A 13,353-nucleotide genomic window follows, 5' to 3' on the forward strand; every position below is an offset into this window, starting at 1 on the left:
CCCCATTGACACCTTCATCTCACAACATTCTCACACATTCAGACATCTCAGCGAAGAACGTCAAAAACAAATCAACCCCCACACAAGATAACAGCACCACCACAATGTCCTCCAACACCTTCACAACCAGCTCCTTCAGCTACAGCACCTCGTCCAGCAGCAGCTCCAACGGCGAGCAAACGACCGGCCACCGCAGCACGCACCAGTCCAACACGGACCCTGTCCACGGCACGACCGTGCAATCCACCTCCCAGAACCTCGGCGAGCCCGCCGTGCAAGAGACCAGGCACTACGACCCGCAGGGCCGCGAGCTGCTGGAAGGCGCGGGGTCCGGCGGCGGCGCGGCCGCGAGCAGGAGGATCGAAGACGTGACGGATGCGCAGGCCGAGAGGGACGCGCAGTACGAGGAGAGGATGGAGGATGAGTACGCTAAGAGGGAGGGTGGTGCTTAAGGGTGGTCTTTGAGTTGAAGGTTGGCAGTGTATGATCAGTGATGAAATAATGAAAAGGGCATGCGCGCAGCAAAGACGGTTATGATCTTCGAGAGACCAGTCGGGACGGGAGAAAAAATCTAGTGTAGCCAAGCAAGCAAGCAATGTAATCTATCTCTCCCCAACCCCAACCCACCCCATCATTCACTCAGCAACCTCGCTCCTCCCCTCAAACTCCCTCAACCCCGCCTCCCCCTCGTACACCCTATACGCCTCCCTAGCCAAACTCCTCCTCGCAACCTCCACATCCGTCCTGATATCCTCCACCAGCGCCTCGACACTCACATAATCGTACTCCGGGCGGATAAACCCCAGAATAACCAAATTCATATGGCTGCCGTAAAAATCCGTCTCGAAATCGTGCAAGACGTGCACCTCGACGCTGCGCACCGTGTTCTTGTAGAACGGATTCCAGCCGATGCTCATGACCATGGGGAAGACGGCGGGCTCGGGGCCGACGGCGGCGCAGGGCGAGAGGCCCGCGAAGCCGTAGTAGATGCCCGACGCGATGGAGGAGTGTCCGCCGACGGAGAGGCCGGTGAGGGGGATGTTGGCTGTGGGGATGCCGAGCTGGAGGGGCGGTTAGTTTGGTGTGCTTTTTTGGAGGCGTTGATGCTGATGGTCGCGCAAAGAATGGAGGGATGCGGGTGGCGGCAGGGTGGTGGCGGGGGATGGGGGTTGGACGGGGTGTCTGGCGTGGTGTGAGGGATGGACTGCTGTGCTGGAAGAGTGCTGTGATGTGCTATGCTGTGTCGTGCGAGCGTCCAGCTCCGCGGCTTTGGAAGTTTTCGTGATGCCCACGTGTAGGAGTGCGTTGCAAGGCGTTCGCATCGGTCGACGCAGGTGTGGCAGACGCAAGCTGCAGGCGAAAAAAGCAAGGCGCAGCGATATGCATGTTGGCAGACTTTAAGCGCAACAAACGAACGACAAAAAGCACAAAAGAAAGCAACAAGCAAACTCACCTCCTTGCTCCCCCTCCCAAACCCCTTGATCACCTTGCCATCGAGTCTCAGCGGGAACGGCTTCTCAGGCCCGGCGTCCGGGCCTGCGGTCGGGTCTCGAGGTCCGTCTGGCCGCATGATGTGGGATGTACTGTACTGTCCAGCAGCGAATGAATTTCTTTGCGCCTGATCAGTCGAAGCGCAGGACCGGAGTGACCGCTATTTGGGCTCATCTATATTCTAGAATGCGAACGCGTGCGGTTACACAGTCGAACTGGACGCCGGGGCCAAATTTAGCAGTCGATCGATGTCACCATTCATCGAGCTGGGGTACCTGAGGAATGCCTCAGGCATTCTGTGTCATGGGAGTTCGTGACGACAACAGACGTGGAATAACATGCATAATGGTGATCAAATCATTGCTAACATGGAAAGACATTTCCGCGGCTCAGAAGAGTCATTTCATAGTCGCCATTATAGAGACATAAAACGCATTCGAAATGCCCTCGAGGGCCAAAATTCTTGCCGCCCAAATCCCCCCCATTCCCTTCCAGACCAGCGAACCAAGCCGGTCGGTGCCTGCCAACTTTTGATCATGCTATGCCAGCGAATAATACCGAACAGAACAATGAAATACAGGCGTGTCACACAATAATGACAACGTCATATGATGGGTAAAAACTGCGAGGCTGTCAGTGGAATCACCGATGGAAGGTACAGGTAGTAGCAACTCACGTTCATGACGATAGACATGGGAATGTCGAAGACGTCTCTCTTGACGGTCCAGCACATGCTGCACTCGACCCGGCCGTCGCGGTCGCCCAGCGCTTTCGTGCCCGCCTCGCCTTTCATCAGAGGTTCGAGCTTGATCTCACCGGTCGAGGGACGCTTCTTGCTGTCGTCGCCGAAGTCGCCGACGCCCCAGCCCGGGTCCTCTTTAGTCTTGTATTTTAGCAGCGAGACGGTGGATCCGATGATCGATGCACGCGAAGCGCCGAAAGCGAGCTCGGCGAAGTCCTCGTAGAATTGCACCACGCTGTCCTCGTCCATGATTTCTGCGAGGAAGACGGGCTGTGGACGGCCGGGGTCGATGTCGATCGGCGCGCGAGGCGTGACCGCGCCGCGGGAGCTGGTACCGGTTTGCGTGCCGGATCCGTTGGTGCCGGTGTTGATGTTGAGGTTCGGCTCTTTGCCGAGCAATACATCTCGGCGCCAACCAGTGACGAGAGAGAACTCTTTGCTGACAGCAGCAATCTCGCCTGTCCGTCGGCAAATGATAGTCGGCGTGCCGTAGTGATTCACGAAATCCTCATACTCACAAAGAGTCCGCTGGAAGCACTTCTCCATAAAGATCAGATCCTCGTGCCCCAGATTCTTATTACAGGAGATGAACGAGGGTCTGATCGATGCGAGCGCTTTTGCGATGCGAAGGGTCTTCTTGGATGGGAAACGCTTTTGCAAGAACGCTGTCAAGGCGTGGAAGCCTTGCGTGTAAGGATAGGGTGCAGTGACAGAAGTGTAAATTTCTGAAATGTCTCTTCTCCTCTTGCGTTGAAGCCCGCCTCCGTTGTAATTCGGAGCAGGCTTTCGTTGTTGCTGTTGTTGGGCCGGCTGTGAGAAGCTTTGACGCAGCAGGTCCTGAGACTGGTTTTGGTTTTGATTTTGCTCGATCTGCGCAAACTGGTTTTCGGGAGACATGTTGCCTCCTTGGTAGTTGGAACCAAAGTCGAGGCTCTGTGAAGCTGGACTCTGGCCAGTCAAAGACGCCTCGCCAATCGCGAACGCGTCCATGCCGTTACTCGACGCCGTCCAGATGTTGCTGTTGCTTGTTTGGCGTTGCAAACCCTGCCAGCCCGGAAATTGGTTGTAGCTAAAGCTATTTCCACGGGTGAAGCCTGACGGGTTATCATACGACATGCTGCCATGGTGTGACTGGCCACTCATGGAGCCCAAGTCGACATCTGGTGTACCAACGGCTCCAGAAGACATATGGCCAAGCATGCCGAATTCGAGAGCACCGTAATGGTTACCGAAGTTCAAACCAGAAATGTCAAAGTTGAACAGCGAAGGATCGTTTGGATCGATGAACGATTGATCGTATGATTGACCTCCCGAAGTCTCGATTGTAGGCGGTTGGTCTATGGAACCGGGAATCGTCTGTACCGGTGACACCTGCTGATTGGGAGTCGACTGATACTGAGAAGGTGTCTCAACAGTCTGCTGGCCAAAATTACCACCCAGCATTGGATCGTTGCCTTCGATCATGGGCGCGCTCATTCTACCCCTGTGATTTACAGGGTTGAATTGAGGGAAAGCATTGTTGGACGCTTGCGGCATGAAGTTGGAAGGTTGAGATATAGGTATGCCGTTTGGCGGCATTTGTGGGTTTGTCGTAACGGGTGGTGCATTTTGTGAACCGTTCGTGGGGAACTGATTTGATGGGAAGCCCGGCATAAGAGCTTCGGGGGGAGCATCGTGAAGGTATTTGGCCTTCTTCCTGACTCCGTCATGGCATTGATCCTGAAGCCCACGTTTGATACACCTCAAACAAGGGCGCTCGTCGCCTGCATCTCACGTCAGTCGTTCCTCTCCCAACTCGTGATCCAAACAACTTACCGCAGGTCAGATGTGCCCTCTGACACGCGAAACAAGCTCGACGAGCTTTCTTCCTGCGCGGGCGAGACGGGTCTTTAGCATTGCTCTTCGGAGGAGGCTTATTCTCGACGCCACTGCGGGCAGGGCTCTTCTCGTCGGTGGAGGCGCGGTCGACCTTCTCGTCAGCCATCATGCTGGAGCTGTCCTGGTCAACGCCAGGTCCAGGAGAAGGCGAGGCATCCTCGGCGTCGGGCGACATATTAAATCTTCGCTACGACGGTGTCGCGGAGTGGGCAGCACGATCCACCAGGGCAGCGCGAGGCGAGGCTGCAGACAGCGTGGAGGGCAGCGCACAAGCCGGGAAGGCGCGGGAACTGCAGTCACCCGCACGCCGATGGCCTGATATGGCAGACCCGCTGCTCCGGAATAGCAGCAGCGGACCCAACAGTTGGAGTAGCGGGGGCTGCGCCCAATCGCCCGCTACCTTGCCCTCGGTTCGAAGTCACGCGGGCTGTTGTGCGGCTCGCGACCGCGGTGCAACAGAGAATGCGCGCTTCAGCTGGCAAGAATATAGCGGCTGGATGCGTGCAGGGCTGGGGTGGTTCCCAGAGCGGTTTGTGCAGCGTCGGTCTCGAGCTTTCTCCAGACTCTTGCGCGCTGAGACGGCGGCGCAGCAATGAAGTGCCTGCAGGCGTGCGACGGGGCAGCCACCAATGGGCGGTGCGGGAGCGGTGCGGACGGCGAGGGTTCAGCCGGGTTCGAAGACACGGACGGGCAATGGCGTGGTACGGCAGGGTAGAGGCGAGAGCGCATGCGGTGGTAGCGGTAGGCGCATCGGCGGGCCCAGCAGTGGTGGAGGAGCTGATGCGGTGCGACGGGCTGTGCCAATCATGACGCGGCGACGACCATGCTGCCGGTTCGCGTTGGGTGTGGAGGGTGAGGGAGGTTGTTGGGCGGCGCGCGAGAGGGATACGCAGGGTTTTGCTGCTGCGCGACCGAGGCTCGTATGCAGGCGAAGACGCTGCTCAAAGGCCGGCGGGCGGAGGGGAGAGTGGAGAGTGGAGAGTGCGGACGGGCGCGGTGTGGTGAGAGGCGGGCGCGCGAGCCGGCGAGGTGCAGACGCGCACGGGAGGGCCAGCAGTGGCGTGGTGGGCGGTGGTGGGAGGAGGTGTTTGGGAGATGGATGTGCTGCAGGCACCGGGGAGGTGGTGCAGAGAGCTGCGAGCGAGCCGCGAGAGGATGTGCGGGCGAGTGCGGGCTGCTGCTGCTGCTGCTGCTGCTGCTGGGCTGGTGCCGGCTCGGCTGTCGGTGGCTGCCCTCGTGGCTGCTTTGGCTTTGGCTGGTCAGCAGCTTCTCCAGCGCGCGCACGCACAGTCCTCAGCAGCTCCTCCATCTCCAGCTGCCCCCCGCAAACGCCCAGAGGAGACAGCCGTGAGAGCCTTGAACCTGAGGCTCGCCAGGCACGCCAGGCCCACCCGCCAAGCCCAGCAGCCGCGAGCAACGGCCATCTCGCGCCATCTCGCCAGCGCGAGAGCCACCGCGCAAGGTACCATGTACACCTGGATATTGCGAGCAACGCCCATGCCCGCCCGCCGATACACGTCTGCGCAGGTGTCCTGCCGCCCTCGCGTGGCCCACTATATTATTTATCTATAGCATCCATCAATCCGTCCATCCATCCAATCCACCCATCCATCCACCCTTGGCGCGCTCCTCCTGCGTCTGTGCTGCCCCGATACACCAGCATCATTGGCATGCCCTCTCCCCCTCGCTCCACCCGCTCCACCCCAAGCAGGCCGCGTGCAGCCTTCACCACCTGTCTGCCACGTTCGGCCCCATCACTCAGTGACACTCAGCCTGCCTGCGCCTGTGCAGCGTCGCGTGCGCCCGCCGGCGTGGGGCGAAACTGCAGCTGCCAGGCGTTGCTCGCGCGGCGGCAAGGCACGCGCAATCGCGCCGTCTGAATGGCTCCGCCCGCCGTCGCACTCGATCTCCCGTCGCACGCTGTGCGATGGCCCCCGGCACGCTGACCTGAGCGGCCTGTGTCACGTGGCAGAGCCCGCCTTGCAGCCGAGCTGGCGTGCGCCGGCGAGCCGATGCTTCCATTGCTTGCTTGCTTGTCTGGCACGGCGCGGCTCCCAACGCTGCGGGCTGCTGCGGCCTGCGCGTGCGGCAGTGAGATGCGCTGGGAACGTCTGGCGGGATGGACTGGACTGGACTGGAAGGAAGACGGGAGGGTTCAACAGCACGGCGGCGGCGGCGGCGTCTATTCCGGGCCGCGGCCCTCGTGCGCTGTATTGCACGGCATTTAATCTAATAGATATGTAACGCATGCGCATCCCTACGAGGCCTGCGCGAAGCGCGAGGTGCCCCTGAGCCTCTTGCCGAACTTGAAGAACAGAATTGCTGCCGGAAGCGATCAGCGGTGCCGGCCCACGGTACTGGGACGTGGGAGGGTTTGCAGGGAGACGTACGGAACGGCGCCATGGCGAGCGCGACGAAGCCCAGCAGCGAGCTGGCCCATTGATAGTCCAAGGCTGGAGGCGCATCCGAATCAGTCACCGCTCTTTCGCCGCCGGCGAAGCAATCGTCGCCCTGAGAGCACTCACCGTTGTACATCTGAACACCGAACAAGCTGTTGTCTCGGTTAGCGAGCTTTGTCAAACGGACTCGAGCGTATCCCTGGGGTTGGGGAGGGGTGCACGCACGGAAAGGCCGCTGCAAAGGACGAGCGTGCGAACGAGTTTGCTGCGAGCGCTGACGCAGAATACAGGGGATACTGCGCGTCGTGTCAGTATACCGACCCAGCCTTTGAGACGTGCGATCTGGCCCGCCAAGCCGCATGGCCAGGCCACCTACGCATTCGACGAGGAATGTACTGCGCGCGCGCCGTGTCAGCAGAGGTGCCATCGCTTCCCATTCGCGGGAAATCGCCATGCGGTCACTTACAAGATCCCGGAAAAGCAGAAGATGTTGCCTATGCCGAACAGGCCGCTGAAGATGATCGGCACTGCAAGCAAAGCGTGTCATTAGCATGTGCTCCTGCTCCTGCGCCCGCCGATGCAATGATCACCACCACACGCAGCGCATGATGCGAGCTGATCGTACCTATCCAATGCACCCTGCACGAATTGAGATAAGAGTCAGCGACACGCAGGTCCCAATCCGGTCGTTCTCAACCCAGGAACAAGGCAGTGCAAGTGTATAAATGCAGTGTCCGGGTAGCGTACCATGGGAAGGTGGTCCAGCCAAACCCTGCAGGCGTCAGCTCGCTCGATCTCTCGTCTAATATCACGTCGCGATAGGACGTTCGAGCCCTAGCTCTCTACCAAACTCACCAAACAAGCTGATGGGCACGAGTGCCGCTCCCCTGGTCGCACGTGTTAGTATCTCTATTCTGGTCTTCGAATCCTTGACGCCGTGCTCGTATGCTGCAGCATGTGCAGTTTCCCTGGTCTGGGGTCGATTTCCAAATCACAACTCACAAAATGGTTGGTGGCAATCGGAATTCCGGCTCTGATATTCCACCGTTGTTGCGCACGAGCCGGTCGTCTGCGTCGGGTCAGTCACACGTGGCAAAAGAGTGCGCCGGCTGGGCATCAACGTACAGTTCCGTCGCCAAAGGGGGTCGCAAGAGACGCCAATGACGTTGCCAACGAACAAGCCCAGGAAGGTTAGGCCAGTCTGCCACAGGTTGAAGCCGTGGTTGTTTCCGAAGACTAGGGGAAAGGCCTGGGCGAGATGTCAGCATTGATGAGACGACAGATCTCAACGATCTCACACTCACGCCGAAAAACAAGTACAACACGCCCAACAGAATTGCTGACAGCAGGCAGAGGTTGAGACACATCGGCTAAATCAGCTGTTAGTCAAGCCGCCAATCACCGTGACAGCATGCACCATACCTCGAAGAACAGCAACTGGAAGGGGCGAACGCAGCTCAACATGACGGTCTTGGTCACTGACTTGTTCATCATCTCGATGGGGGCTTTCCAACGCTGGTCACCTGTCTCCTTGCGCAGCTGCCTTGCCTTTCTCCTGAGCAGGACAGGAGAATAAGTCTCGGGCACGAAGAAGAAGAGCAGCAGCCAGTTGACGCCTGCCCACATCATCAGCACGTAAAAGCACCACCTCCAGCTCTTGTAGCTAGCGATGAAGTTTCCCACAACGGGACCCTGTTCTTCATGTTAGCACACAATGTAGAGCTAACAACCTCGCAGACAAAGATTGGTGTATCGTTTGACCTACCAAAAGAGGTCCACAAAACGGCGCAGCACTGTAAATCATCATCGGCATGCTCAGTTTCTCCTTCGGAAACGTATCGCCAACCGTCCCGCCTGTTGTCATGTCAGCATAGCATCCACTCACTCCAGAGACAACCCAACAAACCAGCAACACTCAAAAACGCCGACCCGCTCAACCCATCCAAAAACCTCGCAACCAGCATCGTCGCCAGATTCTCCGCCCGCGCGCACGGAATCAACCAAACGAAATACATCCCAAACGCGCACAGATAGATCGGCCGCCGCCCATAAAACTCCGACAGCGGGCTCAAGAACATCGGCCCCAGCCCCAGCCCGCACACGAAGATGCTCAGCCCCACCGTCGCCGCGAGCCGCGAGATGGCGAACTCGCGCTCGATCCCGCCGTACGCGCTCGTGTACAGCGCCGACGCGAACGTCACGCACATCGACGACGCCGAGCCCAGCAGCACGATCGTCCACTTGCGCCAGAGCGGCGCCCAGCCGGCGCTCTTGGGGTTCTGCGGGTCCTCGGGCCCCGTCCAGCGCACTTCGAAGTCTTTCTCGGAGGCGTCGCCGTCGTTGCCGTGTGCGTTTTTCGAGCCTGCTGCGCCGTTGGCGCCGGGTGGTTCGGGCCTCTCCTCGTCCTCGTGCGCGAAATGCGTGTACCCGTCCGCGCCGGCGTAGGATTTCTGCGAGCGGACGGACGACCGGCTGCGCGTCGAGTGCAGCGGCGTCAAGTAATTGCTGTTCGACGTCTTCTTGCGCGCTATGGACGTCTGCGCGGCGTCTTCGTCGTCGTGGACGTGCGGCCCGTCGGATTCGACGCTCTCGCGGCGCCGGTCTGCGTTGGCGGCCGCGTCGGCGGCGAGGGAGCCTTTTTCGGGGTCCATTGTTGAGGTGCTGGAGGAGTCCATGCGTCTTGTTTTGTTTCGGCAGGTAGGTGATTTGGAGTAGGTTCGTTTTTTTACCAGGTGGATATAGATAGATTTGTACTCCAACGTCGAGACCAGACTTGTCTTTACACCCCAAATATCCAGACAAATGTGGCGGGGCTCCCGTGTACGCAACCCCGGCGATATCGGCCGGCAATCGATGAGGTCGTCCAGAAATCCAGGTCCAATGCCAGAACTGATAAGCTCAACGACCAAACCACTCGTCCACCACTTTCTAGCCTCGCGTTGCAAAATCCATCCCTGACGCTACGACAGGACGTACAGAAGAGAAGGATGAAACTCCACAAGGGGAAGCGAAAACAAGCTCGTCTAGCACGAGTCTGCCGACCGAGCCGTCTAGCTCGTCGCTTGCAAGGGTACGGGGGAGATCATGGGGATAGTGGGATTTTATCGCCATTGCCGACGTCACGGGCTGGCTGGCGGGTGATTCTTTCTCCGCCCGCGCGCGCGCGCGAATGCCGATGCTGAGCTGAGCTAAGCTGGGGAGTGGGCGATTTGGGGTTAGGTCATGAAGGGTAAGGGTTAGGGTTAGGGTTGGAGAATAGAGTGCATTGAGGGTTGCTGTATCTGATTGAGGTCTTATTGTTTTCAAACGCAAACTCGACTGACGACTTTCTGAATATGCTGAATTTGCGATGACATGGCGTCCTTCTGGTCGTCACATTGTGTTCGGTGGCGACAGCCATAAAGTGTTTTGACCATGCCGACGAAACACGGCCGCACCTTGAGATGCCATAGACTCTCTATCACACGTGTTTCTGTTGCATCAATGAATGATTGATTTGCCATTCCCAGATTCGTAATCGATAACGCGATAAATCAAGACAATGTCCACCTCGTGGTCCTGAGCTAAAAAGCTATCGTATACAACTACCTATGACGATGGATTGAATCGCCCATTGCCTAATTTCATGAGACGTACAGAACATTAATCAGAGTGCCTTCGCGTTTTGACACGATCAGCCATTATCAGTATCTGGTCCAGTCATGACAGCGTATAGCTGTGCAGATTTTACTTCAAATAGAAACCATACTGGAAGAACAGAAAGTTGTTCACGAGCAACTCATCGATTCTCTCTGGGTCGATAGTTCGATCACACGAGACGAGCTCAACTCAGCAGTCCCGCTGAGGCCTGGGTCATAATCTGCTCTTGTATTATACACTTGTATCCTCATTTGAAATGCTCATGCCCACCGTCAAGGCAGGTCTCGCAGCTGGATCGCACCCCGCGAAACCCGACCTACTTCTGCTCCTCGGAGTCCTGCTTGCCCAGCCCGTGCTCCTTAAGCAGCGCATCGATCTCCTCCGCCGCCCACAGGTGGTGATACACCTTACCCTGCTTCGTCCTGCCGACCGTCGCGAACTCGATCTTCTCCGCCGACAGCTTGGTCGAATCCATCGTCTTGCTCAGCACCTTGACCGCCAGCTCGCACGCCTGCTTCAGGTTGCAGTCCTCGTTGTAGTCCTGCTTCAGCAAGCTCTGCGCCGAGGCGTTGTTCGCGCCCACGCTCGTCGCCTTCCAGCCGCCGTAGTTGCCGGACGGGTTGGACTGGTAGAGCTGGAATTGCCGCTGGTTGTCCCAGCCGGCGTAGATGAAGGAGACACCGAAGGGCCGGAGACCGCCGTGCTGCGTGTAGCCCTGCTTCAGGTCGCATAGGCGGCGCACGAGCTGCTCGCAGGGGATGTCGGAGTTGTAGGTGAGGAGGTACTGCTGGGCGGCTTGGCGGGCGTAGTTGATGAGGATGTTGGCGTCGGCGGTCATGCCTGCTACTGCGGTGATCATGTTGCTGTTGAAGGGAGATTTGGTCAGTATCATGTTGAGATCTGGCCCGGCTGTTGGGTGTCCACCTACTCGTTCAGAATGTACAGCTTCTCGGCGCTTGTGTCTTGCTCCAGGAGTTTGCTCGTGACTTTGCGCTCTGCTGCGAGGACGATGCCATCGTTTGCTAAGATGCCTAGGGCGGTGCCGGCGTGTGAGATGGCCTCGAGCGCATATTCGACCTGGTAGAGACGGCCTTCGGGCGAGAAGATGGTCGTGCGGGAGTCGTAACGGCGTGACATAGTGGCGGTATCAGTTGTGTGTGTGTCGAGTCACTCAGTATCTCCAAAACTGTATTGATCGAGCGAGCGAGTGATGGTATTTGGGTTTGTGGGTGGGTGTAGTTGGGGCTTTGATTGATCTATGGGCAGCTCACTGACAGCTCCAGGCAACGCGACGTTGACGTGCACCCGCTCGGCAGGTGCCGTTTGGCCGCAGCTTCACTCCCGCCGCCAGCCATGCCATGACGATTTCTATAACAGCTCTACATTCTTGCTTTGTGCATGCGCAACAAGCGACATGGAGTCGCCGAACAAGCGACAGAAAATGCAGCCGGAAAACATGAGCAACCAAGGCGACTTCGTTCCCTTGGGCGGCGACGACGAAGCAAATGGCCAATATGGCTATGGCGCGGAGCATGAAACGCATCAGCCACCAGGAAATGCACCGACTGGACCTCGCGAAAGGCACACTCCCAACGGACATCCAGGGCGCCAAAGAAACGCGCGACATGATCCTCGAAACGCGAAAGACCGCCCGAAATCGAAGCATATCCTGCCTGGATACGAGCCATGGGTTCTCGTTCGCACCAAATACGGTCGGCGCTTTGCACACAACACCGAGACCCGAGAGAGTTTCTGGTACATTCCCAAAGAGGTAATGCCAGGAGTACTGGAGTTTGAACGCCGCGAGAAGGAGGACAAGGAGAAGGATGACAACCAGCGATGGGCAGAAGAGCAGCTACGCGAGATGGAAGCGAAGAGCAAGGCTGCTAAGATCAATAAGGCAGCGGATCAGGAGCAGGGGAGGGATCGACGCAGGAGGAGCGAGAGCTTGCAGAGGGAGGACGAGGAAGCATTCATGGCTGAGCTGGCGGCTCAAGCGGAGCATGCAGAGGAACAGGATGCGAAAGAAGCTGTACAAGCGACTGAGCAGCAGCCTCAAGGACCGCAGGCTGGCGACTACGCAAGTGACAGCGAGTATGAATATGTTGAGGTCACCGATACCGAAGGCGAAGAGGGTGAAGAGGAAGTGGAAGGTGAACCCTCAGCAAGGCCAACTACTGAACAAGAAGAACAGGATGAGCCTGAAGGAGAGGGACCTGTTGAATTTGGTGAAGATGACATAGCCTATCAATTGGCGGCCATGGGTCAAGATTACGGCTTGGATCCTGGCGAGTATGGAGACGATCAGGGAGAAGAATGGGAGGAGGGCGCGGAAGGACTTCCACTGAGTGACGAGGACGCGATTGGCTTGTTCCGCGACATGCTTGACGACCATCGCATAAGCCCATACACACCTTGGGATAAATTGATCGCAGACGAGTCTCCGGACAGCATATTGATGGATGATCGATACACCGTGCTTTCCAGCTCGAGATTGCGGAAAGAGGCATGGGAAGCGTGGACCAAGGACAAAGCAGCACAGCTTAGAGAGGAACGGGCGAAAATGGAGAAGCTGGACCCCAAGATTCCATATCTTGCCTTTTTGTCTGAGAAAGCAACGCCCAAATTGTACTGGCCTGAATTCAAGCGCAAATTCAAGCGCGAAGCGGAAATGAACGATCGCAAACTAGTCGATAAAGATCGCGAGAAGCTCTATCGAGACCACATCAACCGACTCAAACTACCAGAGTCTACGCGCAAGGCCGACCTCATCAGTCTTCTCAAAGCTCAGCCTTTGAGCGCTCTCAACAACTCCACCAGCGTTGATGCGCTCCCTCAACAGGTCCTTAGCCATTTGCATCTGATATCGCTACCTCCAAGCGTTCGTGGACCGCTCCTTCAAAAGCATATAGACAGCCTGCCTCCTGCACCTGATGCGGACGAAGGCGAGTGGAGCGAAGAACAACGCGCGGCAGAAGAGAAGAAGCGTGCAGAGCGTCGAAAGAGGGAAGCCGCTCTGGCAGAGCGCGAAAAGCAGGTAGAAGAGGAAAGGCGGAAGGCAGAGTTCGACGAACGACGGGCAAAACGCGACCTGAGGGAAGAACAGGCCGAGTTGGCCAGGTATGCTAGGATATGAGGTGGCATTGCCAGCCACTTGAATAGGCACTTGAGACTAGCTGCATACGCGAGTGACGATCACATACC

At 57.8% G+C, this 13,353-nt stretch overlaps 6 protein-coding genes across 6 annotated transcripts; 2 read left to right on the forward strand and 4 right to left on the reverse strand.

Moving 5' to 3' along the window:
* Positions 1 to 104: 104 nt before the first annotated feature.
* Positions 105 to 452, forward strand: WHR41_01490 (uncharacterized protein; the record flags this gene model as incomplete). Its single annotated transcript, XM_069370096.1, has 1 exon — positions 105 to 452. The coding sequence occupies one exon, from the start codon at positions 105 to 107 to the stop codon at positions 450 to 452; it is 348 nt and encodes a 115-aa protein (XP_069232898.1).
* A 67-nt stretch (positions 453 to 519) lies between these two features.
* On the reverse strand, positions 520 to 1,708 carry WHR41_01491 (uncharacterized protein). Its single transcript, XM_069370097.1, has 2 exons — positions 1,454 to 1,708; positions 520 to 1,061 (listed from the first exon to the last, which is right to left on the reverse strand). Exons 1-2 carry the CDS (start codon positions 1,568 to 1,570, stop codon positions 636 to 638), a joined length of 543 nt encoding a protein of 180 aa, XP_069232899.1. The 5' UTR covers positions 1,571 to 1,708; the 3' UTR covers positions 520 to 635.
* Positions 1,709 to 1,825: 117 nt separating this feature from the next.
* Positions 1,826 to 5,217, reverse strand: WHR41_01492 (uncharacterized protein). Its single transcript, XM_069370098.1, has 3 exons — positions 4,049 to 5,217; positions 2,168 to 3,996; positions 1,826 to 2,113 (listed from the first exon to the last, which is right to left on the reverse strand). The coding sequence occupies exons 1-3, from the start codon at positions 4,284 to 4,286 to the stop codon at positions 2,096 to 2,098; spliced, it is 2,085 nt and encodes a 694-aa protein (XP_069232896.1). The 5' UTR covers positions 4,287 to 5,217; the 3' UTR covers positions 1,826 to 2,095.
* Positions 5,218 to 6,368: 1,151 nt separating this feature from the next.
* WHR41_01493 (uncharacterized protein) lies at positions 6,369 to 9,161 on the reverse strand (the record flags this gene model as incomplete). Its single annotated transcript, XM_069370099.1, has 15 exons — positions 6,369 to 6,433; positions 6,502 to 6,564; positions 6,637 to 6,662; positions 6,736 to 6,806; positions 6,887 to 6,905; positions 6,977 to 7,037; positions 7,136 to 7,149; positions 7,258 to 7,282; positions 7,366 to 7,397; positions 7,513 to 7,579; positions 7,636 to 7,759; positions 7,815 to 7,880; positions 7,933 to 8,202; positions 8,276 to 8,364; positions 8,417 to 9,161. The coding sequence occupies 15 exons, from the start codon at positions 9,159 to 9,161 to the stop codon at positions 6,369 to 6,371; spliced, it is 1,737 nt and encodes a 578-aa protein (XP_069232897.1).
* A 1,112-nt stretch (positions 9,162 to 10,273) lies between these two features.
* WHR41_01494 (uncharacterized protein) lies at positions 10,274 to 11,404 on the reverse strand. The gene is made up of 2 exons (XM_069370100.1): positions 11,078 to 11,404; positions 10,274 to 11,012 (listed from the first exon to the last, which is right to left on the reverse strand). The coding sequence occupies exons 1-2, from the start codon at positions 11,284 to 11,286 to the stop codon at positions 10,466 to 10,468; spliced, it is 756 nt and encodes a 251-aa protein (XP_069232901.1). The 5' UTR covers positions 11,287 to 11,404; the 3' UTR covers positions 10,274 to 10,465.
* Positions 11,405 to 11,563: 159 nt separating this feature from the next.
* On the forward strand, positions 11,564 to 13,285 carry WHR41_01495 (uncharacterized protein; the record flags this gene model as incomplete). The annotated part of the gene is made up of 1 exon (XM_069370101.1): positions 11,564 to 13,285. The coding sequence occupies one exon, from the start codon at positions 11,564 to 11,566 to the stop codon at positions 13,283 to 13,285; it is 1,722 nt and encodes a 573-aa protein (XP_069232902.1).
* Between the last annotated feature and the right edge of the window lie 68 nt (positions 13,286 to 13,353).

Source organism: Cladosporium halotolerans (genome assembly GCF_011745625.1).
Source record: "Cladosporium halotolerans strain TM138-S3 chromosome Unknown Sca4, whole genome shotgun sequence".
NCBI lineage: Eukaryota > Fungi > Ascomycota > Dothideomycetes > Cladosporiales > Cladosporiaceae > Cladosporium > Cladosporium halotolerans.